Consider the following 24,526-nt stretch of genomic DNA (forward strand, 5'->3'; position numbering starts at 1 on the left):
GTCGTGAACTTTTTGCACAGTTTGGCCTTACAAATTTAGATTTTGATTGTTATACTTAATTGTGACTCGACATTATTCATTTTGTGAGAAAAATCGACAAATCTCTCATTTTCTAATTCACCTTGTGATCATTTCTTAATTTATTTATTTTCAGATTTTTCTCATTTTCTACTCTTCTACAAAAAGCAATCAATGTTTCTAAGGTATGATCCTTATGTTTCAAGAAAAACACCCAAGTGTATCTAGTACAATCTGTTGGACACAATCAATTTGTAGCCGGAGATTTTACGGGGTATTAGCTGAATTTAAATATACTGAATTTAAATTCACTTATCTGTTAAAATGACCTGAGCTGATAATCTCAGGCTGCCAGTGGGGGCTGGTTTTCTGACCACGGAGTGGTTAAGTGAGCAGAGTGTCAAAGCAGCAAAGTCCGCGCGGACTGAAGGTCGACCGGGCCGAGCAGGTGGTCGACCGGGCGAGCAACAAAACAGGCTGATCGTGCGAGTAGTGAGACCAACCGAGCGTACCGAGGGCGGACGACCGAGCGAGCGAAGATGCTGACTGGGCGAACGAAAGGGTCGACCGAGCAGCGAGGTCGGGTAGGCAAAATGGCCGGTCGAGCGAACAGCGAGACAAGCCGAACAAATGAAGAGGCTGACCGAGGCCTGCGAATGACGCAGTTTCCTTGAAACAGATTCGTCCACCTCCGGCTGTGCTTTGAGGCTTACTCGGGTCGTCTGTTTCCCAGGATACAACGGCGAAACCGCAATCTCCACCTAGCACTGGTGGTTGCGGCGAACTGAGAAATACCCGAATGCTATCACCAGGATTCTGTCGAGTGGAAGAAAGAAACGACAGAGAAGAAGAAGAGGGAAAAGAAGGTGGATGGAAAGATTATTTAATCTTTCTTTTCCTTATATCTTTTCCTCTCATGCTCAAGGCCTTTTATAGGATGCCTTGCATGAGGTTACTTTTCCATTTGCTAAAGAAACGTCATATGCATTATATTAATATGCGTTTCTTATTTAAGCGTTAATGAAAAAAGAATAATCCAAGTGGCAAAATGTCGGTTAATTTATTTGGGTGTGCATAGGTCGTGCTCGCACACAAGCAAACTTGGTTCAGTGCAATCCAGGCCCTAGATTTGCACCCTCCCTATGCAGTCACACACAAGAGCAAGCTTCCACTCATTTATTTGTTCACAACACACATGCTTGTGAAACAATATAAACCAACCATCAAGCCTTGAAATTTCCAATATGGGACTAAAATCTTCTTCACAATGGAGCTTCTTTCTTCTTCACTCTCTTCTCCATTCACTCATTTTCAACAATCCCCCACATGAATGGAGATAGAGTAAGTGATAACATCCAGCAGTTGAGTCAAGTATAGGATAGGTAGGTTTTACCCTTTGAACCCTCCCTTGTGAAGATTTGGTTGCTTACTGGCTGATAGTAGACACGATGTCTTTGAACTATACTGTCGTTTGTGTAAGCAGTGACAAATCTCACCCAAGACTCTCCCTGATACAACTCAGTTCTCATGAGTGTGTTCGTTCTTGGCCATGAACACGCCTGGTTCTGTGAGAAGCTCTAAGAATTATGCCTCCAATTCTCTTCGAAGCGGCCTCACTTCTTTCTCACATAGGTGATCCCTCAAGAGTTGTCATATACTCTTCTTGATCATTAAAAGCCCATCAGCTTACCCTGGTCTAGTCACTGTTTCATTAGGGTACTCCCCCACAGTGTGTCTAGTCAGTGCAGATTAGTTGTCCCTTTGAACCTAGTTCTTGGGATCTCCAATCAGCATAGGTTGGGTGTCCTCTGCACTGATCACTGACAACGACATCAAGCCCATTCCTCGTGATGAGCTTGCAACTAACTCTCGATTTAACCCTTTGGTTAGCGGATCTGCTAGGTTATCCTTTGACTTCACATAGTCAATAGTGATAACTCCCGTTGAGAGTAGTTGTCTAATGGTATTATGTCTACGACGTATATGTCTAGACTTACCATTGTACAGATGGCTCTGTGCCCGACCAATTGCTGATTGACTATCGCAATGTATGTAAATTACCGGCACAGGTTTTGACCATCGTGGAATATCTTCTAAGAATTGTCATAGTCATTTAGCCTCTTCAGCACATTTGTCAAGAGCTACAAACTCATATTTCATCGTGGATTTGGTTATTACGGTTACTTAGAAGATTTTCAGGAAATGACCGTACCTCCCAGAGTGAATACATATCCACTCGTAGACTTAGAGTCCTTTATGTCAGATATCCAACTTGTATCGTTGTATCCTTCGATCACAGCAGGATATCTCGTATAGTTCAGACCATATTCACGAGTACACCTTAAGTACTGCAGTACTCTTGTTATCCCTTTCTAGTGCTCAACACTAGGATTACTCGTGTATCTACTTAGTTTACTTACTGCGTAAGCCAAGTCTGGTCGTGTACAATTCATCAGGTACATCAGACTTCCGATCACTCGAGAGTATTCTAGCTGAGAGATACTTTCACCTCGATTTTTCGATAGATGTTGGCTCGTATCTATCGGCGTTCGTGCCAACGCAGTATCACCTTTGGTAAATTTCTCAAGAATTTTGTCCACGTAATGGGACTGACTAAGAACAAGTCCTTCTGTCGTTCTAAGAATTTTGATTCCCAGAATCACATCAGCTAGGCCCATGTCTTTCATGTCAAATCTTGAGTTCAACATATCTTTTGTGGATTTGATTATCTTATCATTACTCCCAATGATAAGTATGTCATCTACATAGAGGCACAAGATGACATAGTCACTCTCTGTGGCTCTCATGTAGACACATTTATCACATTCATTGATCTTGAATCCACATTCCTTTATGGCATTATCGAATTTCTCATGCCACTGCTTTGGCGCTTGTTTCAAGCCATATAATGACTTCACCAATCTACATACCTTGTTTTTCTGTCCTGGCACAGAAAACCCCTCAGGTTGGTCCATGTAGATTTCCTCTTCTAAATCCCCGTTTAGAAAAGCTGTCTTTACATCCATTTGATGTATTTTGAGATTCCATAGAGCGGCTATAGCCAACAATACTCTAATGGAAGTTATTCTCGATACCGGAGAGTATGTATCGAAGTAATCAAGGCCTTCTCGTTGTCGGTATCCTTTGATTACCAATATGGCCTTGTATTTATCGATCGTGCCATCTGACTTCATTTTCTTCTTGAAAATCCACTTGCAACCTAGTGGTTTACTTCCCGGAGGAAGATCCACAAGTTCCCAAGTGTGATTTTGCAAGATAGATTCTATCTCAGATGCAATTGCCTCTTTCCAGTGAGATCCATCAGAAGAGCCTACGACCGAGTAACTACGGGGCTCACTCTCCAACATGAAAGTGATAAAATCCGATCCATAGGATTTTTCTACCCGAGCTCTTTTGCTCCGTCTAGGCTCAACCTCCACCGGTTCCTCATTGTCATCATTGTCTTCTTCGCCTTGTGTTTCATTCGCCCGTTTTGAGGAGCTAGCATCCTCACGGGTCTTATACGGAAACACATGCTCGAAGAAAGAGGCATTTCTCGATTCGATTATCGAGTTTCTGTGTATCTCCGGTACGTGTGACTCATACACACAAAATCGATAAGCACTGCTGTTATGTGCATATCCAATAAATATGCAATCAACAGTCTTTGGTCCTATCTTAATCCTTTTCGGATCAGGTACCAACACTTTGGCAAGACACCCCCACATTCGTAAATATTTGTAGGACGGTTGTCTTCCATTCCACAACTCATAAGGGCTCTTATCTATTTTCTTCCGGGGCACCTTATTTAAAAAGTAATTAGCTGTTAACACAGCTTCCCCCCACATGGACTATGGCAATCCAGAGCTTAATATAAGAGCGTTCATCATCTCCTTAAGAGTTCGATTTTTTCGCTCAGCAACCCCGTTTTGTTGAGGAGTATAAGGAGCTGTTGTTTCATGTCTGATCCCATGTTCAGCACACAACTCAGCGAACGGTGACACATATTCACCACCTCGGTCACTTCGAACCACCTTAATCTTTCTATTAAGCTGATTTTCAACCTCATTCTTATAGAGAGCAAATTTCTCTATAGCTTCATCCTTACTTTTGAGAAGATACACATAACAGTATTTTGTGTTATCATCTACAAAAGTGATGAAGTATTTATTACCACCACGTGTTGGCGTACCTTTTAGGTCGCACACATCAGTGTGGATTAGGTCAAGTGGTTCATTACTTCTTTCAATATGTTGAAAGGATGACCTTGTCATTTTCGCTTCAACGCAAATCTCACACTTGTGTTTTGGGTTAAGGTGGAATGAAGGTATGCTATGCATGTTTATTAATCTACGCAACACATCGTAGTTAACATGTCCTAGTCTACCATGCCACAAACACGAAGACTCAAGCATATAAGTGGAAGAGCTTTCAGTTTTATTTATCTTGGGCCTAATGGCCATTACATTGAGCTTAAACAGCCCATCAGATACATAGCCTCTTCCTACAAACATCCCATTTTTGGACAATACAACTCTGTCCGACTCAAAAACAATGCGAAAGCCATGCTTGCTCAGAAGTGATCCGGATACTAGATTCTTACGAATCTCCGGAACATACAGCACATTGTTCAGAGTGAGGTCCTTGCCCGAGGTCATCTTTAGCACCACCTTTCCTTGGCCCGTGATGTCCGAGGTTGCTGAGTTCCCCATGAACAGTTTGTCTCCAGTGACTTCTTCGAAGTTGTGGAGCAGCTCCTTGTTGCAGCAGACATGTCGAGTGGCTCCAGTATCGATCCACCATTGCCGCGGGTTTGAACCTATCAAGTTTAGCTCGGAGACCACAGCGCAGAGGTCGTCCATTTCTGGTCCCTCGTTCAGGTTGGCCTCTTGCTTCTTCTTCGACTTTCTGCACTCCGAAGATTTGTGACTCACTTTGTCACAGTTGAAGCACTTCCCAGAGAACTTCTTCTTGCTGATGCCTCCTCTGGGTCCCATCTTAGAAGACTTGGGGTTCTTCCGTTTCGAGCTTTGACCGTGCTCGACCACGTTGGCTTTCACAGTAGCCTGAGAGAACAGCTTCCTCTCTGAACTCTTGTTGTCTTCTTCGATGCGAAGTCTGACTATGAGTTCCTCCACATTCATCTCCTTCCGCTTGTGCTTCAGGTAGTTCTTGAACTCCTTCCAGCCGGGAGGCAGCTTCTCAATGATAGCTGTCACCTGGAAGGTTTCACTCAGAACCATCCATTCCGAATGGATCTCGTGCAAGATCACCTGAAGCTCCTGGACTTGGTTGATCACCGTCTTAGAGTCAACCATCTTGTAGTCCAGGAATCGACCCACGATGAACTTCTTTGCCCCTGCATCCTCCGTCTTGTATTTCTTGTCTAGGGACTCCCACAGTTCCTTAGCCGTACTCTTCATGCTATACACAGCATACAGCGAGTCGGCAAGGCAGTTGAGGATGTAGTTTCGGCAAAGGAACTCGGAATGAGTCCATGCCTCCACTGTACTGATGGTTTGCGCATCAGCATCCTCAGTGCGCTTGGGAGGGTCCTCTGTCAAGAACCGAGCCAGATTGAGTGTGGCCAGGTAGAAGAGCATCTTCTGCTGCCACCTCTTGAAGTTCAGTCCACTGAACTTATCTGGCTTTTCCCCATGATTGATTGGTACAGTTCCAATCGGGGCGGAGGGGGCCTTTATTTGTTGAGTCTGTTGCACCTCAACATTCTGTTCTGTGGCCATCTCAACAGAAACGAGTCTGTTTCAAGATTGTTGGACACAATCAATCTGTAGCCGGAGATTTTACGGGGTATTAGCTGAATTTAAATATACTGAATTTAAATTCACTTATCTGTTAAAATGACCTGAGCTGATAATCTCAGGCTGCCAGCAGGGGCTGGTTTTCTGACCACGGAGTGGTTAAGTGAGCAGAGTGTCAAAGCAGCAAAGTCCGCGCGGACTGAAGGTCGACCGGGCCGAGCAGGTGGTCGACCGGGCGAGCAACAAAACAGGCTGATCGTGCGAGTAGTGAGACCAACCGAGCGTACCGAGGGCGGACGACCGAGCGAGCGAAGATGCTGACTGGGCGAACGAAAGGGTCGACCGAGCAGCGAGGTCGGGTAGGCAGAATGGCCGGTCGAGCGAACAGCGAGACAAGCCGAACAAATGAAGAGGCTGACCGAGGCCTGCGAATGACGCAGTTTCCTTGAAACAGATTCGTCCACCTCCGGCTGTACTTCGAGGCTTACTCGGGTCGTCTGTTTCCCAGGATACAACGGCGAAACCGCAATCTCCACCTAGCACTGGTGGTTGCGGCGAACTGAGAAATACCCGAATGCTATCACCAGGATTCTGTCGAGTGGAAGAAAGAAACGACAGAGAAGAAGAAGAGGGAAAAGAAGGTGGATGGAAAGATTATTTAATCTTTCTTTTCCTTATATCTTTTCCTCTCATGCTCAAGGCCTTTTATAGGATGCCTTGCATGAGGTTACTTTTCCATTTGCTAAAGAAACGTCATATGCATTATATTAATATGCGTTTCTTATTTAAGCGTTAATGAAAAAAGAATAATCCAAGTGGCAAAATGTCGGTTAATTTATTTGGGTGTGCATAGGTCGTGCTCGCACACAAGCAAACTTGGTTCAGTGCAATCCAGGCCCTAGATTTGCACCCTCCCTATGCAGTCACACACAAGAGCAAGCTTCCACTCATTTATTTGTTCACAACACACATGCTTGTGAAACAATATAAACCAACCATCAAGCCTTGAAACTTCCAATATGGGACTAAAATCTTCTTCACAATGGAGCTTCTTTCTTCTTCACTCTCTTCTCCATTCACTCATTTTCAACACAATCATCCATTACCACTAAGCAATATCTACTACCATTCAATAAAACATGTTTACTACTATCAAACAAATCCATGTGTAGTAGTTCTAATGCAGTAGATGTGCTAAAAATATTTACCTTTGTGGGTACCTTTGATTTGCTTACCCATTTGACACGCATCACACAATTTGTCCTTTTGAAAATTTTTGATAATTCTTGCACCAACTCTTTCTTTGATAATCTTTTGATGTTCCTCATGTTGGTATGAGCAAGTCTCCAGGGCCAAAGCCAAGTCTCTTATTCTTTAGACATGAAACACTTAGCAAACACATTATAATAACAAATTATTCAACTTGATTAATATTTTTCTTCATATGACCAATAAGCACAGTGTTTAGTTCACTATGCTTGATTAGATATTGAGATGAGTTAAACTCTAACTCTATATCCCGAATTACATAGTTGACTAACACTTAGAAGATTAATGATCATGCCTTTTACTAAGAAGACATTTTTAATCACATTGGTCAGAAATTCGAATGTCTCAAATTTCTATAACCTTTAATTCACCACTATTGAAACATTATCTTTATTTTTATTTTATGAGAATTTTGATAAGTCTCCCGTCATGTGTCTAGAGCATTCGTTATCTATAAACCATATTGTTGGATGCTTCCTCTTGACACATACCCTAACAGAGACATCAAGCACATTGAACTTCTTAAACTCGCTTCAAGCTACTTGATCTGACACTTCCTCCCACCTAGGGGTGTAAACGAACCGAATCGAGCCGAATATGCAGAAAAATCTAAGGCTTGAATTTGGCTCGAAATAGGTATATACAAGCTCGAGCACGATTCGAAGTTTGAAAAATTCAAAACTTTTGGTTCGAGTTCGGTTCGAATTAGGGCTCAGGTTCGAGTTTGGCTCGAAAGATTCGAACATGTTCGCGAACAATTCAAATTATTGCTCGAAAATAGGTATTCGAAAGGCTCGAAAATAGGTATTCGAAAGGCTCGAAAATAGATACTCGAAAGGCTCGAAATTTATTTATTTAATATATATTTAACTTATATTAATAAAATATTAAGGCTCGCGAACTATCGAACAATATAATTTAGACTCGAGTTTGGCTCGGAAAAAAGTTCGAACATGTTCGAGTTTGGCTCGAATTCGATAAATTTGAATACAAATTGAATATTTTTTAAGCCGGCTTGAAAAGATCGCGAACCGGCTCGATTCGTTTGCAACCCTACTCCCACCAAACTTGTAACCTCTTTAATCGTTGTTTGTCCTCTCCTATGTGCTATTCAACTGCCCAAGGCTAGTAGTCATCCGTGACTTACTTCTTCCGTGTTGGCCAAGGGACTAGTAGAGGCGCTGGGACGAGCGAATCACCTTTTGCGATGATGTAGCCTCTGTAATCATATCAAATGCATCAAACTTCTTGTGCTCACTCTATACTACTTGATCTATGCTCTTGACTCCACAAAACTCTATCTGAGACTATCACACCTTGATTTTAGTTGTTGAACTGTCAAACACACTAAGTTCACTCCATGGCACTCGATCTATGTTTTATGCTATGAAGTCTTCAATTTCACCATCCTTGCAGTGCGGTAAAAAACTTTAGGAATAAATAAAAGCATCAAAATTTGAATATACATAAATTATATTTCAAATTTACTTAATAGGAGAAAAGACGGTCAACCTCTACGAAGCTTGACACATAGATTATTAAAAACGCACATAACTTTACTAAGAAGTCACTTTGCACCTTAGAAATAATAGATATATCTCAAGAATAGATCAAAATGATGAGACTTAATAATATTAAAATTACGAGGGTGGCTTTAAAAAAAACTTTTCTTGTATGGTCAAATTGAAATCCTCTTTAATAAATAGTAATCAGTATTTATTTAATAAATATTAATATAAATTGTCCGAAACAAACCCTTTTGCCAGTCCCCCATCGCCGCACCTCTCTCGGAATTATCTCGTATCTCTCCTTCTCCTGGAGGCCTTGCCGGGTGCCGCCGCGTTCTTCTCCTCTGACGACCTCACTTTCATCCTCTCTCCAGAACCTCCCCCTTCTCGGCGTGCAACCTCGAAGAATCGTCTTCGATCTCCTTAGCGCCGGTCAAGTAAGTATGTTTCTGTTGTTAGCTGATGTTTGGGTATTCTCATGAACATTTGTTCTGGATTCTGGAAGTGTATATGAAGGCATGTTTCTAAACCATAAATATGGATCTATTTTTTTTTTTGTCAATATAATGTTATGCTACTGTAAAAACTTCAGTTTTCTAGTATTAATTTGATGTTTTGGTGTTTGCATGATCATTAATTATGGATTCTGGAAGAGTAGATGAAGGGTTTACGGTTTATTCATCCATGTTTCTAAACTATAAATGTGTCTCTATGCCTGCAAGAATGAACTGGTTTTGTTGTGATTATATGCTTATGCTACTGATAGAAACTTCAATTTTATATCATTAACTTGATGTCTTTGTTCCCATGATCATTAATAATTCTGGATCCTGGAAATTTAGATAAATAGTTTAGGGTTTACTCATCTATGTTTCTGACAATACTTAGGGTTTCATGTTTCTGACCATATATATGATTATGTGTTCATTTAAAAGAACTGGTCTCAATGTGATTATCCTTATGCTACTGGTAAAAACTCAGTTTACTGTTATCATCTTGATATTTTGGTGTTCCCATGGTCATTCATTCTGGATTCTAGAATCATAGATAAAGGGTTTAGGGTTCATTCATTCATGTTTTGAATCCATAACTGTGGTCATTCATTTTGGATTTTGGAATCGTAGATAAAGGGTTTAGGGTTTATTCATTCATGTTTTGAAATCCTAAATATGGCTCTATGTTCATTGGAAAGAACTGGTTTTGTTGTGATTATACCCTTGTGACACTCTGATTTATTTTAAAACAAAAAGGGATAGCATGGTGCACGGAGTTTTCGGCAATGCGGGGTCTTGGGGAAGAGACTATTTCTGAGACTCGAACCCGTGATCGTGCGCCAAGGCTCCCTTTACGATACTGTGATTTAGTACTTTAGAAAATTTTTACTTGAACATAAATTTTCTATGTTGTTTGTTTCATAGCAGAAGAGATGATTTAGTTATCAGTGATGAAACAATTTTACTTTCAAGTGCTATACATGTTCTATGCTGAGAAATATTTGATGTTTCATAAATCAGTAAGCTACTTCATTGTTCTTTTCTTCTTAGGCTATCCACTTATTCAGATACCTCGAACCATCTGATTTGTTTGTGATGATTTCTTACTTGTGTAAACTTGTGGATTTAACTAATCATTTGAAAAGAAAAGGGCACTTAGTAGGGTAGGTATACATTTAACTAGGACTGGGCAAAGAACATAGAACCAATATGTTCTGACCCAAAGAAAAGGGCACTTAGTAGGGTAGGTATACATTTAACTAGGACTGGGTAAAGAACCAATATGTTCTAACCCAAATTGGAAATTGACCCATAAATGGTATATATGGTTGGGTTTTAGGATGTGAGATATTTTGTGTCGGGTTTAGTTATATTATTGTATACTATTTATTTATTATTTATGAAGTGACAAAGAATATTAAAAAAAATAAATGATTCATGTATTGATTACTAAAATGACTAAACTTTTATATGCTTTGTAAGTATGCCCATTAAACCTTAAATACTTGAAAATTTGGCAAATTTGAAATCTAGCCAAAAATTTCAACATTTGGGATTTTTTGAATAAATCTAGCCTACGTTTGGGTTTGGGGATTATCTTATGCTTTGAATGAAATGGTGAAATGGGTTCAACTCAAATTTCTTAAACGTGATCTGACCTAACTTGTGTCCATGCCTATGTTTAACTAAGCAGACCCAACTTGACAAAGGAAATGACAAAGAAATAAAAGAGAATTTTTTAAAAATATTTTCTATCTCATTCACTAAGAGAATTACAATATATAGATATCAAGGATTATCAAATCCCTTAATCCTAGGACTAATATGGGAAGAAATACCGCAATAATTACAACAAGAATATAACAATAATGAGAGATACCATCAAGGCATTTGCATGTAAGGGATTTATAGCTATAAAAATTAAATAAGGAAAGAATATATTGACAATATTGACATCCCCTCTCAAATTGATGTGGGTAAGTCTATCAACATCAATTTGCTACTAGAAATTTCTGTCGTTGACTTTTCAAAGCTTTCGTAAAAACATCGACTATTTCAGCCTCTTGCAAAAAGCAAGGTAAGCTACGTATAATGGATCATTCTTCGGTACCCCGTATAGCGGGAGCTTCATGCACCAGGCTTTTCAAAACTTTCGTAAAAACATCGACTATTTGAAGATCGTCAAATAAGGAAGGTGATAACACCTTGAATAAAGGCCTCCCTAATGTAATGACCGTTCACCTCAATGTGCTTTGTGCATTCATGATATACTAGGTTTGTAGCCATTTGAATGACACTAGTATTATCACCATGAAGTGGAGTAGGATTCGGTGAAAGAAATCCAAGTTCGGAAAGAACACGTAATCGTACAATTTCAAAACAAGTTGTAGACATGGCTCTATACTCGGCCTCCGTGGAAGATTTAAAGATACTATTCTGTTTTTTACACTCTTAGGAGATCAAGACATCTTCAAGAAAAATGCACCAGTCTGTTGTAGACTTCCTAGTATAGCTAGCCCAATTTGCATTAGTGTACGCATTCAAATGAAGAGCAAATTTTGTAGGAAAATACAACTCACGAGTAGATGACCCAATTAAGTATCGAATAATGTGATGAACTCCAACGAGATGAAGATGTTGAGGTGATTGCATAAATTTGCTAACTATATGGACAACATATGAGATATTAGGCTGTGTGATTGTTAGGTAGGTAAGACTACCAATAAGTTGTCTATATAAAAAAGGATCAGGCAAAAGCTCGCTTTCATCTTTTCGGTATTTCACATTCACCTCCATTGACGTATCAACAACAGTAACATCCTTTAAACCTTAATGAGATCTTTGATATATTTATGTTGATTTAAGAACAAACCATGATCTCAAGAGTAAACTTTCCGCCCCCCTAAAAAAAAATGTGAGATGCCCAAGATCTTTCATTTTAAATGTAGTATGTAACTTATTTTGAAACTTAGTGATCAACTCATTGTCATTACCAGACATAGACTAGGAGAAAGACCATACCCTGCTTCAACCCATACAAAGAGCGTCTTAGCTTGCAAACTTCATGAGAAGCTGTCATTGACATGCCGGGCGGAAGTTTCATGTAAATGACTTCCTTAAGATCCCTATTCAAGAAGGTGTTTTTTACATCCATATGATGTAAATACTAAGATTTTGAGGATGCAATAGCAAGAATGATTCTCGCCGTGGTCATTTTAGCAACTGGTGTGAATGTTTCTTCGTAGTTGAGGTCATATTCTTGTTTATTGCCGAGAGCAATCAATCGAGCTTTGTATCTATCTAAAGACCCATTAGCCTTGATTTTTAGAGACCCACTTACTATCAATGGAGAGGCAATCAAGGGATTTGCGACTATAAAAACTAAATAAGGAAAGAATATATTGACAATATTGATACAAGTTTCATATTAGGGATTTTTGTCTATACTTGACTGATTGCTATCCTCTATGTTCACTTGAAAGGATGAATTAAACACAAAGGATGGTTAGTTGAATAAAGATTCCATTTTATCACTCATTTTTGTCCACTAAAATCTAGTGGACCAATCAAGCAATGGGCGAACAGATAGTTTGGGTGATATCTTTACCTTGCTTCTACTTTGCTTACCCTGTATATATGATCTCTCATCGGAGAACTCCAGCCCTGCTGCACATGATTTCCTCACGAAGAACAACACTGTCAATGTTGCATAAAAGTGATATCTTTGGAGTGCATCTTTACATGAGCTATTTCACTTGAAGAACCCCAGTACCCTTGCTTCACCTAATGAACCTGTGCGCCGTTGACATCACAAGCTCTTCTCCACTGGAATAGAAAGCAAAGCTTGCTTTGCTGCCAGATATATACACTTCTACATCCCTCTTCTGATCTGCAGTATTCTTTCACTTTGTGTTGATTGACTTTGGTTGCTTTAAGATTAATGTCAACCTTTTGAATTTCATTTTCAGATTGATTGTTTTTTTACTGCATCCCATGGAAGCCATGATAAATGATATTGCTAAATAAATTATAGCATTGCTGTCCCAGTATGTTATTGCGGTGATCTTAGCATATTGTAATCATCATTTAGTATTAATGAAAAATTATAAATTTATACTAGATTCTAGTCTGATTCCAGATACTTCCCCTTCTCACCTCGACAGATCTTCAGGACCACAAGAAAAGCTTTCACTTGCTGCCCATCTCTCCTCTGCCTCCTTGTCTGCCCCTTCTCACACATGGACAGCACCAACGTTGCTGCCACAGGGGTGGGTTGGTATATCCTTGGTGAGAATCAAGAGAATTTTGGCCCTTGTTCCCTCTCGGATTTGCAAGGTGATTTTTTTTCTTCTGTTTTTAAAACTTGTCTGCTTTATCATTTTTGATGGAAAATTAGGACTAAGAAGCTTAGAATTGACTTCTTGATGTAGCTAGTTGAATTAGGGGGTCAGTTCAAGGAAGAAGAAAAAAGAAGGAAAGACAACCCCACTTGTTCATACTTCAGTGAAATATTTTTTTTCCAGATATCTTTGTTATAAATTCTCCTAAATTGAGCATTGTGTATAAGGTTTCGTTGCAGAATTATGCAGCTTTCTTGGTCATAATGTATTGTAGATGTGGATTCTAGTGTCTAACATATTTAACTTTCTTTGTTGACAGTACATTTTGCAAATGAATATATCTCAGAAAGCACCCTTATGTGGTCAGAAGGGATGAAAGAGTGGGCTCTATTGTCTTCAATTCCTGAGTTATACTCAGGCATGCCTAATCGGAGATTTAATGGTTCTGCTTCAGCAGGTGAACTTACCTTCCTATTCCTCATTGAATATGCTGCAGATTCCTTATCTGATTGTCTTGTATGCAAGACATGCCAGAAGAAGAGGATGCCTTCACTAAATGGCAGAAGGAGGTCCAAGAAGCCGAGGCAGTGGCTGAGGCATTAAAAAATGGCACTAGTGGTTGTAGTCTTGTGGACAAGGATGGGGGTGTATATGAAGGAACAAAAATAGACACTGATAATCAACCCTCTACTCCTCCAGACGGGGAGGATGAATTTACTGATGATGATGGATGCACATACAAGTGGGATTGCGCTTTAAGGAAATGGGTTCCTCAAGCAAGTGTTTCATGCCGACCTTCGTCTTTAAAATTTGATAGACTTGGATACTTGATCTGCTCAGCTGTCCATCTCACTCCATTTGTGGTCGTTGCATTTTTTCCATTCATTCTTCTATTGGAATTTGTGTGGGCACTTCTGTTGCCTAATACCTCCTTTTATTGTAAAACTGATCTTTTGATTTCTCTGTACTTATCCGTGTCAATTAATGTCAACTGAGAGTTCTCATCACCCTGAATTTTCTAATATCAATGGAGTTTTCTTTTTCTTTTTTAAATGTGATGGTTGCTTTCACTCTTTCTTTGAAGGATAACTTACCAAGTGAAACAAATGAGTATGCGGCTGAAGATATGATCTTCGCACGTGAGGAGGAAGTATTTCCTACATCAACAATGCCTGAGTCATCTGTTACTGAAGAAAAAGAATCTGCTACAAACATCATGGAGTCAAAAGCTGAGACAAAGAGAAAGCTGAATGATAAGACAACTGAAAAAAAGGTTTGTCCTTTGCTTATTGTTGTATTTTACTACTTGCTAAATTTTCCTTCTTCCAATTTTTTGCATTGTGCATCATGTGTTTGAACATGCATGCCATGGTTATCAGAACATCCCTTCTACAATATTTCCTCACTCATTTGAGGGGGCGTTTGGTTTAGGGGAATAGGAGTGGGGAATGAGAATGAGAATCATTGATTGTCATTGTTAATATTTGGATTATAGGAATAGGAATACAAATAAGGGAATGAATCCTTGAAATTGAGTAATAACTCATTCCCATGTACCTCCCCTTCAATGAACTATTATCCTATTTTCATCAATCAAAATATTCCCTTATTCCCAAAATACCCTTGAGCTAAAACTAAAATTTTCTCCCTTAATATCAAATATTAAAATTTATTTATTTATTTTTTCTTTTATATCACTTCTCTCTCCTTGTTCTCTCTCATCATATTTTCTCTCTCATCATTTTATCACACACGTTCTCTCTCCTATCACACTCTCTTTCCTTTTTTCTCATTACACTTTCTCTCTCATCATACTTTCTCTCTCCTCAATCTCTTCCATCGTACTCTCTTCCTTCTTTTTTTCTCATCATACTTTCTCTCTCCTCAATCTCTCCCATCACACTCCCTTTTCTCATTACACTTTCGCTCTCATCATACTTTCTCTCTCCTCAATCTCTCTTGTCACACTCCCTCTTTTTTTTCCTCAACACACTTTCTCTCTCATCATATTTTCTCTCTCCTCAATCTCTCACATCACATGCAATGTTCTCTTTTTTTCATCACACTTTCTCTCTCATCATACTTTATCTCTCACCATACTTTTTCTCTCCTCAATCTCTCTCATCACACCCTCTCCTCATTTTTTTCTCATTACATTTTCTCTCTCTTCATCATCTCCCATCGTACTTTCTCTCACATCATATTTTCTCTCTCATCTTCTCTCATTATGCTCTCTCCTATCACACTCTCTTATCTCATTTTTTCTCATCACACTTTCTCTCTCTTCATTCTTTCACATCACACTTTTTCTCTCTTCATTCTTTTTTCATCACACTTTCTCTCTCATCATACTTTTTCTCTCATCATTCTCTTTCATCATATTTTTCTCTCACATTCATCTTTCTCTCATATCTAATTTTTTCTCTTATTTTTCTTTAAGGGTAAAAAAGAAAATTTTGATTTATTCCGATAGAAAATATGCAATTAACCAAACATTGCTTTTAAGAGTGATATCCATGCTCATACCCATTCTCATTCCACAATACAATGATTCCCATTCCGATTCCTATTCCTAACAAAGAACCAAACGCCTCCTGAATTAGTGGAGCTCTAATATGACATAGGTATTGTATTGTTATATGTTCAATTGTGCTCAGTTTAGCTCTTGTTGTAGTCAGCAAGTTCTTGAAGTAGATATGTTTAAACTTTATGAGTATTGACATTTTGAGGCTGGAATACAGGAAGCTAATAAGCCTCCAGATGGTTGGTTTGATCTAAAAGTGAATACACACATTTATGTTACTGGGTTGCCTGATGATGTTACCGCTGCTGAAGTAAGTGACCACCACAACCTTAACCTTTATATTTCCTTAGGAAAAGGTATTTTTTTTTCCCATTTCCTTACTTATGATCATGATTAAACAAATTCTGTTATGGCTGTCACTGATTTTTCAAAGCCATGCAGATTGTGGAAGTATTCTCAAAGTGCGGCATCATAAAAGAGGTGGATAAATCAACTTTGTTTCTCTTTCTTTTTTTGGTTCTTTTGCGAGTCTTTTTTTTATCATTAATTGTTGACCTAAACAAGTATTAACTATAGATTATAGTTTTATTATTCAGCTACAACCGTTTTTTGTTCTTGAAATATAATAAAAATCCTATATTGTTTACTCTGAAATCATGAACAACAAAACTTGCTTATAATGTTATTTGTTTTCACTATTAAATTCTAATCCACAGAATTAGAAACTTCTTATAGACTATTCAAAGTAATCATCTGTCTATGGTGGAAAAGGAGAAAGAAAGGAACAATAGTGAGTAGGGAAGAGGGAAAGGAAGAGAGAGAAGGGGAATTTCTTTTATTTGGTCTATTTGAGAAGAGAGGAAAGCATGGAAATGAGAGAATTGGACAAAGCTAATCCTTTGATTTTGTGTTTCTCAAGACGTGCAGGGGTTAAGTTTTTTTAACAAATTTTCTCCTCTTCCATTCTCTTTTGGAAAGGGAAAGGAACTCCAAATTGCTCCCCTCCCTTGTCTTTGCTTGTACATAGGAATTTAACTGTCGACACCCTCCTTTCCCCGACTATGGCTCTGTTCCCCTCAAGTAGACATGTCCTTAGTGTTGGTTTACTTTCTCTTATCTTTTTCAAACAAGATACTCAATGGACTACATTTGAAAAGACATAAATTTGACCTTGTCTAGTCAGTATTCAACTCTTCTTTAATTGCCTGATTTTCTTTTTCCGTGTGACAAAAAATTAGAATTTTGAAAGCTCTTTAGAATTTATTTGAAGACAACTTATTGATTTGGCAACTGCCATGATAAAATAAACTATATTTCTTTGTCCATACAAAAACTTCATGCATCAGCTGTCTAAAATTTTATAATAGTGATAGTACAGGAAGACAGATGTTTAGTTTGAATCTGGTCTACTATGTATTGATCATGAAATTTTGGTTTGCACATGTTTTTACCACCAAAAACAGTGACTGTCAATTATAAGTTAAATGGGTAATATGGATAATATGATACATCAATCAACTTGTTTCCTTAATCCTTAGTATGTCTTGAGTAATCAGTGTAAAGACTATGATTTCAATACATAACCATCTTTCCACTCTTGAAGTTATAACGTCTAATTCTCTTATGACATTCTTTTCTCTGAATTGCACTTCTGCAAATTCCACTATGACATGCTTTTTACTATAAATTGCTATTCTGCTGGGTTCTTGGCTTTGTCCGACATGGCAAATGAAATTGTTATTAGTCATGCTTAGGTACTGGGATTGTCAAACTAAATGCCTAGGTTTTTGATGGGATTTTTCTGCCCTCTTAAATTTTTACATTTCAAACCTGAATATTCCGAGTTCCATCAGGATGTGCCTTTGCTATTCTGATTTTGTCCAAGCAATTGGATGCCAATCAGCAACCTATTGCTATTGGTAGCTTCTTAGGCATGACCATAAATTATGGGAATAAAAGTAAAACACCAAGAATCAGTCAGAACCTGTTAATAAACTGGCAGGCTAGTCTTTTATGCTCTGTTTATTCGGATGGACGGATGAGTGAAAGAAAGGAAAGTTTTCCGTAAGAAAAGTTTTTACTGTTTACTTCACAGAAGAAGATGGATTATTCATCCTTTCTCTTGTTTACCTCTTCTAAAATAATGGGCGGACGGTTGACGAAACCATCCGTGGATCCATTTTAAGGCATGTTTTCATCCCCTAAAAATCGGACGGAAAGAAGCCATCCGTCCTTCGCTGCAACTCTGCCTCAACTCCATTAGCTACCTCTGTCCGCCAACAGACCACCATCCCCATTTCTTCCCTTCAACCTCGCGAGCACGAGCAGCACGAGCTCGGCAGATTGCGAGGTGGCTCCAGGAGATTTCTTCAGCTTCTTCCGCCTTCGTTTTTCCACCGCTTTGAGGTTTCTGGAGACGAGAAAAGTTGAGTCTGATTCACTCCAAATCTTGCTAAAAGAATAAGATCACAGATCAAAAATTGCACACAGAAAGCGAGTGCCCTTTTTGTGGGTTCTCGACTCGCTATGCTGCCCACATCTCTTTACTTTCTAAATTCATTATTATGTCGATATTTGTTGGGGATGCTTTATGATTTCTTTTTCTTTCTTTCACAATTAAATGAAGTGAAGTGTGCATTTGATTTCCGAAGCTCTCACAGATCGAGCTCCAGGACAATATCCTTACCGGCAGGTTCTTGGACACCGGCGGCGCTGCCATCTCGCCAAACCTAGGGCAGATTAACCTCTCCAACAACCAGCTTTCAGGGAGATTCCACCAGAGATTCCGGAATGCGAATCTTCAATGCTAATAGATCGGCCGAAACCAATAGCTGGAACGGCAATCAAAGAGGAAGAATCACGGAGCTCAACGCCGCCAGATCTCTTGAGCATTTGAAGTGCTGCCTGAGGATTCTTTCCTTTCTCTCCCCTTTCTCTTCCCTAGGGATTACATTATTTTCCCTTCTCTTGCTGCGAAGATATTGCTCCGTAATTGATTCCTTTCTCTCACTCATCTGTCCATCCGAGTAAACAGAGCATTAGAGTCAACTGATCCAGACATTTTTCCAGTCAACCCTTGCCTAAAAAAACAAGTATGAAGGAATATAAATAATATGAAAAACAAGTCAGGCACCTGGGAACAGTTGGCTTCTGCTAAAAATTGTTGGAAAGCATCTGAAAAAGAGATGGAAGCACTGGTTCTGTTCAGGGTATTCCCTAGAAAGAGGCGTAATGTTACTCCTCTTAACCATGATGAATCGATGATTAATACTCAATAGGCATGGAAATATATATAAATGCATTTAACAAGTAAAACCTATTGCTTAATGCTTATAGGCGAGATTGATATACGTGTCAACAGTTAAGAAATTAGAAACATTTGGCAAGATAAAATGTCACAATAAGTAAAATGTAGCAAGACATAACATATAATAGCTATATAATATATTATTTCGAAACAATTTGTGGATTTTAAATACAATAGAGAATAAGTTCATATAATCATTGGCTTATCATTTGAATATTAGTATCAGATTAGCAAATTAAATCTTTAGTGCATTTCATCTTTTTACGCATCAAAATATTATTTTCCTCCTTGTTTTCAATTTTTTTTAGTTTTCCTGATACAACCAATTGTGCTAATCCAATACAAATGATACTTAGATTTTGAATTAACCAATCCCAAAACAGACTCTGGCTTTTGCTTTGTGCTCTTTCACTGTTGTATTATCAGATAATTGTATCTGGAAGTTAACATGTAGGCTTATGATATCTTGTTCTTCTTTTTAGTTACTCTCTCTTAATAGCTTTTTATGTTGTCTTGTACAGGATCCTGAAACAAAAAAGCCTCGTGTAAAAATCTACACTGATAAAGAAACAGGCATAATAAAGGGTGATGCACTTGTTTCATACTTGAAGGTAACACTTGTTGTATTCGACATCACACCCAATAGAAATTTGTAGTTTTCATTTAACTTTTGAAATGTAGGAGCCATCTGTTGCTTTATCAATCCAACTTTTGGATGGAACACCTCTTCGTTCTGGTGGAAAGACTCTTATGTCTGTAAGCCAAGCTAGGTTTGAGCAAAAAGGTTTGATGAAAATTCACTTTGAGCTAAGTCTTTTCAAAAGTTATGTTACTAGTTTATTCACGCATCAAAATATTGTTTAAATACATAAATTCTTGTTCAGGGGAAGTATTTATAGCAAAGCAGACTGACAAGAGAAAGAAAAAGAAATTGAAAAGAGTTGAAGACAAGATTCTTGGATGGGGTAATGTTTTAACTTTCTACTACGGTTTCATATTGTGTGAATCATTTTAATGGAAGGGGAGCCTTGGCGCAATGGTAAAGTTGTTGCTTTGTGACCACAAGGTCACGGGTTCGAATCCTTGAAAACAACCTCTTGCAAAAAGCAGGATAAAGCTGCGTATAATGGATCCTTCCCCAGGACTCCGCATAGCGGGTGCTTCCTGCACCGGGCTGTCCTTTTTTTTTTTTTCCAAAATAGTTGTTTGCATTTCTGTCATTAGCTATATTATTTTACTGTCAAGGGTCCACCATTTATCTTTTTGCTTTGGCCAATGTACACTCATTCTACTTTTGATTAGCAATATATTTTCTTTGACTAAACAACTTTTAGTTCTTTTGGATCTCCACAATAATCTTTTCTGTGCAAGTGCAGAAGACAGGAAAAGAAGAGAACAATTTAGTATGGCGTCGAGAGTCATGCTTTGCTTCTAAGAATTATATTTTGTGAGTCCCAAGCATTCCACCTAAGTGAGATCAGTATTTTTCCCAAGAAATTATTCTTGATCCAGCCCTTTTGCTAGTTTTACCCCTAGAAATATTTCAATGTAATCATTAAGATAACTTATTTGCCATCTTCAAAACCTAGAGTTTATTGAAACATAAGATTTTAAACCTTGAACCAACATCTATATTTTACTGTGTTTTTTGGTTTCTTCTCTTTATTCTCTTAATGAAGATCAAGCTTATGTGCGGTTTTGTTTTTCTGTGTTTTTGTAGTTTTTAACTATCACTTTTCATAAAACTTGTGAGTTTGTACTGTTTTTTGTTTAACTTGTTATATTGTTATTTGTTAAGCATTCTGATTTCTTGTTCTAGGTGGACATGATGATTCAAAGGTGCAAATTCCAGCTACTGTCATTTTGCGCAATATGTTCACCCCTGCTGAGTTAAGGGTATGCTAGTGGTACCTTCAAATGATAAATCATGCTAGTTAGTTATTTAATCTGTGAATTAAGTCTGATAAAGCTATGTGTAAAAATTTGGTTGTCACTCTAAGCAGGATGATGAGACTCTTCAGCCAGAACTTGAACAAGATGTTAGGGAAGAGTGCTCAAAGTTGGGGGCTGTTGATTCAGTCAAGGTATTTTGTTTCAATGCACCTTGTAGTTGGTGTTAATTTTATGCTGTACATAGGAAATGTGATGTATAGGAACATTATAATTTCCCCTGAAGTTGTAATCTGCCCCCTCTCACTTTCAGACAATTATAGGTAGTTGGAGTGCCAAATGTTCTACTGGTTGACTTTGCTACAATCCAATCAATTTTGTCTTGTGCAACCACCTCTTTGTTTTTTTCCTCATTGCAATCATCGTTTGGTGCTGCTCTCAGCATGTTGCTGCAAAATTATTACCTTTAACATGCTGCCTTCACAGAACCACCACACTCCAGCAACTTTTCTGTGTTGCAGCACTCGCAGTGCATTCTCTGCGTTGTGCCACTATCTCCCTACCTCACTGCAACTTTTTCTTTTCATTAGCTTCCGGCCTTTGTTAAATCCCTGACATCAATGCCATGGAATCCCTGCAGTTGTGTTGAACTTGCTTTGCACCCCTCTGCCTTATCTTCTTTCATAGCTAATGACTCAAAAACTGATATGTAAATCCATGCTTGTCACATTAATTTGACTGTTTTGTATCCGTTACATATTTTTATAGCTATGATATTGATAATTCTGTTTTGGCATAGGTGTGTGAGAATCACCCACAGGGTGTAATTTTAGTGAAATACAAGAACCAGAAAGATGCTGAAAAGTGCATTGAGCTAATGAATGGAAGATGGTTTGCTTTCTCAACACTTGAGTCCCTAATATATACGTCTGATTTAATGCTTACTATCGATATGCATTTCTATCTGTGCAATTTGATACTTTCAAGATGAAATATTGTCTGGTGATGATCCCACATGGATTGCAAGACTTGCTTGGGGATACCACAAATAACACTTGTTCATTCCCGAGCCATATTTTAGCCTTGGCTTTTGATCCCTTAATAGATTAACCTGAGAGCAGGATAAACAATTTTGCTCATAGCATTCAAGCAATCACTTCCTCATTTCAATCATGATGTTGATTTTCTCCATCTAACTTGCCTAACCGAATGAGTTTATAGGTTTGGTGGAAAACAAATACATGCAAGCATAGACAATGGCTCTATCAACCATGCTCTTATCCGTGATATAGATGCCGAGGTGTCAAGGCTTGAACAGTTTGGCGCGGAGCTGGATGCAGATTGAGTTCACTTGACAAAATGCATTTGTTGTGAGTTGGATGGAAATGAATATTTATGTAGCTTGCAAGTAGTTGAATCCATCTTTAAGATTGTAGCTACTGATGAGCTTTGAATCTTGGTACTTTCTTCTATCCTTTATCCTTTATCCTCTATCCTCTATCCTCTATCCTCTATCCTCCGTTATCGAGTAGGGTACCAACACTTGTATCTCTATTGATAACATTGAAGGTTTTTGTAAACAATAGAAACTATGGATTGCCATTTATGCGGATGCCAGATACACACTTGTGATCCACTGCTGAGGTGGAATCGACTTTGCTTCAAAGGTATGCCATTGCTATCGTGAAAATAGTCGCTCGAAAACTCATCATTATACTTGAAAACTTTGGCATGTTAGTTAACAACACCAACGTATGGTGTTAATAGTTGAGTTTGAAATGAGTCCAACATTGGCATGAGTCTCTCGATTATTTTTCATCGCTAACCAATCTTAATCCTCATTTATTTACTCGGTAGCTTGGTAAAGTTAAAGTAGCCGTTTAATTAGCTTTGATGTACTCCTCTGTCTAAAAAAAGGTCTCTTCTAGTGTAAGCTAAAGAAATAGTTGAGATTAAGTGATGCTTATCATATAATTTTGATTATTTCAACAAAAAAATTGTTGGGGAGACATGCCATGATAATAATGAATACAAATGACATTTAAACACCCATAGTAAATAAAAGTTTGTCTATTTAATCAGGAGTTTAATTATAAAGTTTTTTCAAAAGCCACTTTTCATCAAGTAAAAGGATAAGAAGTTGATTTATGAGATATATTGTAGTGTAAATAATTTTATCTCAAAATTTACACAGAATTAATGCATGATGAAAAAGAATTAAGGTAGTTTTAACTATATATCTATATTTTCTTTCAGCATAACTATTTTGTTATGGAGTGTGAGGATAAGAGACTCAACAAACAATTCTATAAGAGATAAGATCACGATAGAGAGCTTGATATTGTCTCCCCAATCAGAATGAAAAGAAAGTATTTTATAATTAAAATATTGTTCAACTTGATTTTGAAAATTACAGAATATATCTAATAAATTAAATTTCCTTCTAATATGATAGAGTCCGGTATATTTACTAAAATGATCAATTTAGTTAATATAATATTAGAAACCTTGATTAAACAAAATAAGTGTAAGATCTCAAATATCCGTTGGACTTATGATCATCAAGTGCTCGGCCTTTCTTAACCTATTAGGACTTTTTCTCTTGCCAACTTTCTATTAGAATTTTGATCACCAAGTGTTCGATCCTCCTTGACCTATTTGAATTTTTCTTTTGTCAACTTTCTATTGGACTTCTCAAGTAAGTATTCGATTCTCTTTGATCTACTTGATTACTCTTATATATTATTAAACATCGAAATCTAAGTTCGAGCCAACCCGAGCTTTGTCAATATTAATCTGAGGTCGATTTCATCCGTAATATTATTTATGAATATCTAATACTAATCAAATAATTTTTTTTATAAAATTAATTTATAATCAGTAATTTATAAATATAGTAAATATATTTTTAATTTTTTAAATATATAAATATAAAAAATAATATGATATAATAGTTTTTATTTAATAGGTTAAATGCTAATATACAAGGATATAAACACAATATAACAATTATATTTTGAAAGGGAACTTTAAAAAAATAAATTTACCCTCCTCCATTGCTACGATAGATTTTATTTTTATCACAAAGATTTACAGATATTAATTGCTATCCCTCACGCAAGACCTCCGGTATACTTTGTAATGTACGCGACCGTAGCAAACAATGTCCTCCAAAATTATTATGATAGGTTAGATCTCAATAGTCAATCATTTGACGTTAATAAACTTGGCAAATGATTAGTAAAATTGAACTAAATTTTATAAAGAAACTGTGTTAAAATGAATGTTTAATAAATTTATCAACCAAATGACTTGAATTATTGATGCAAGTTGAATAATTTAAATAGTTTATATAAACTAAATAATTTAAATTAATAGAAAAAATAGATAAATCAAATAAATATTTTCATTAAG

General features: G+C 37.6%; 1 protein-coding gene across 7 annotated transcripts; it reads left to right on the forward strand.

Annotated features, from left to right (window-relative positions):
- The first annotated feature begins 8,815 nt into the window (after positions 1-8,815).
- LOC121989849 (splicing factor U2AF-associated protein 2-like) lies at positions 8,816-22,598 on the forward strand. Of its 7 annotated transcripts, none has more exons than XM_042544146.1 (14): positions 8,816-8,998; positions 13,215-13,386; positions 13,711-13,848; positions 13,917-14,254; positions 14,476-14,664; positions 16,133-16,225; positions 16,357-16,395; positions 19,744-19,833; positions 19,904-20,006; positions 20,107-20,187; positions 21,042-21,118; positions 21,223-21,306; positions 21,912-22,003; positions 22,334-22,598. In XM_042544146.1, the coding sequence occupies exons 2-14, from the start codon at positions 13,290-13,292 to the stop codon at positions 22,455-22,457; spliced, it is 1,545 nt and encodes a 514-aa protein (XP_042400080.1). In that variant the 5' UTR covers positions 8,816-8,998; positions 13,215-13,289; the 3' UTR covers positions 22,458-22,598. The 7 variants fall into 7 exon arrangements, 6 of the variants coding, with proteins under 6 accessions (XP_042400080.1, XP_042400079.1, XP_042400083.1 ...); XM_042544145.1 differs by having other exon boundaries at positions 8,816-8,994; XM_042544149.1 differs by having other exon boundaries at positions 8,816-8,994; positions 21,226-21,306.
- The last annotated feature ends 1,928 nt before the right edge of the window (positions 22,599-24,526 follow it).

Source organism: Zingiber officinale, chromosome 6B, assembly GCF_018446385.1.
Source record: "Zingiber officinale cultivar Zhangliang chromosome 6B, Zo_v1.1, whole genome shotgun sequence".
In the NCBI taxonomy this organism is placed as follows: Eukaryota; Viridiplantae; Streptophyta; class Magnoliopsida; order Zingiberales; family Zingiberaceae; genus Zingiber; species Zingiber officinale.

Coding starts and splice junctions, on each gene's coding strand:
- LOC121989849 (XM_042544146.1), top strand. CDS start 13,290: ATGGACAGCACCAACGTTGCTGCCACAGGGGTGGGTTGGTATATCCTT. Junction 16,226..16,356: donor ATGATGTTACCGCTGCTGAA/GTAAGTGACCAC, acceptor AAAGCCATGCAG/ATTGTGGAAGTATTCTCAAA. Junction 21,119..21,222: donor TCACCCCTGCTGAGTTAAGG/GTATGCTAGTGG, acceptor TGTCACTCTAAG/CAGGATGATGAGACTCTTCA.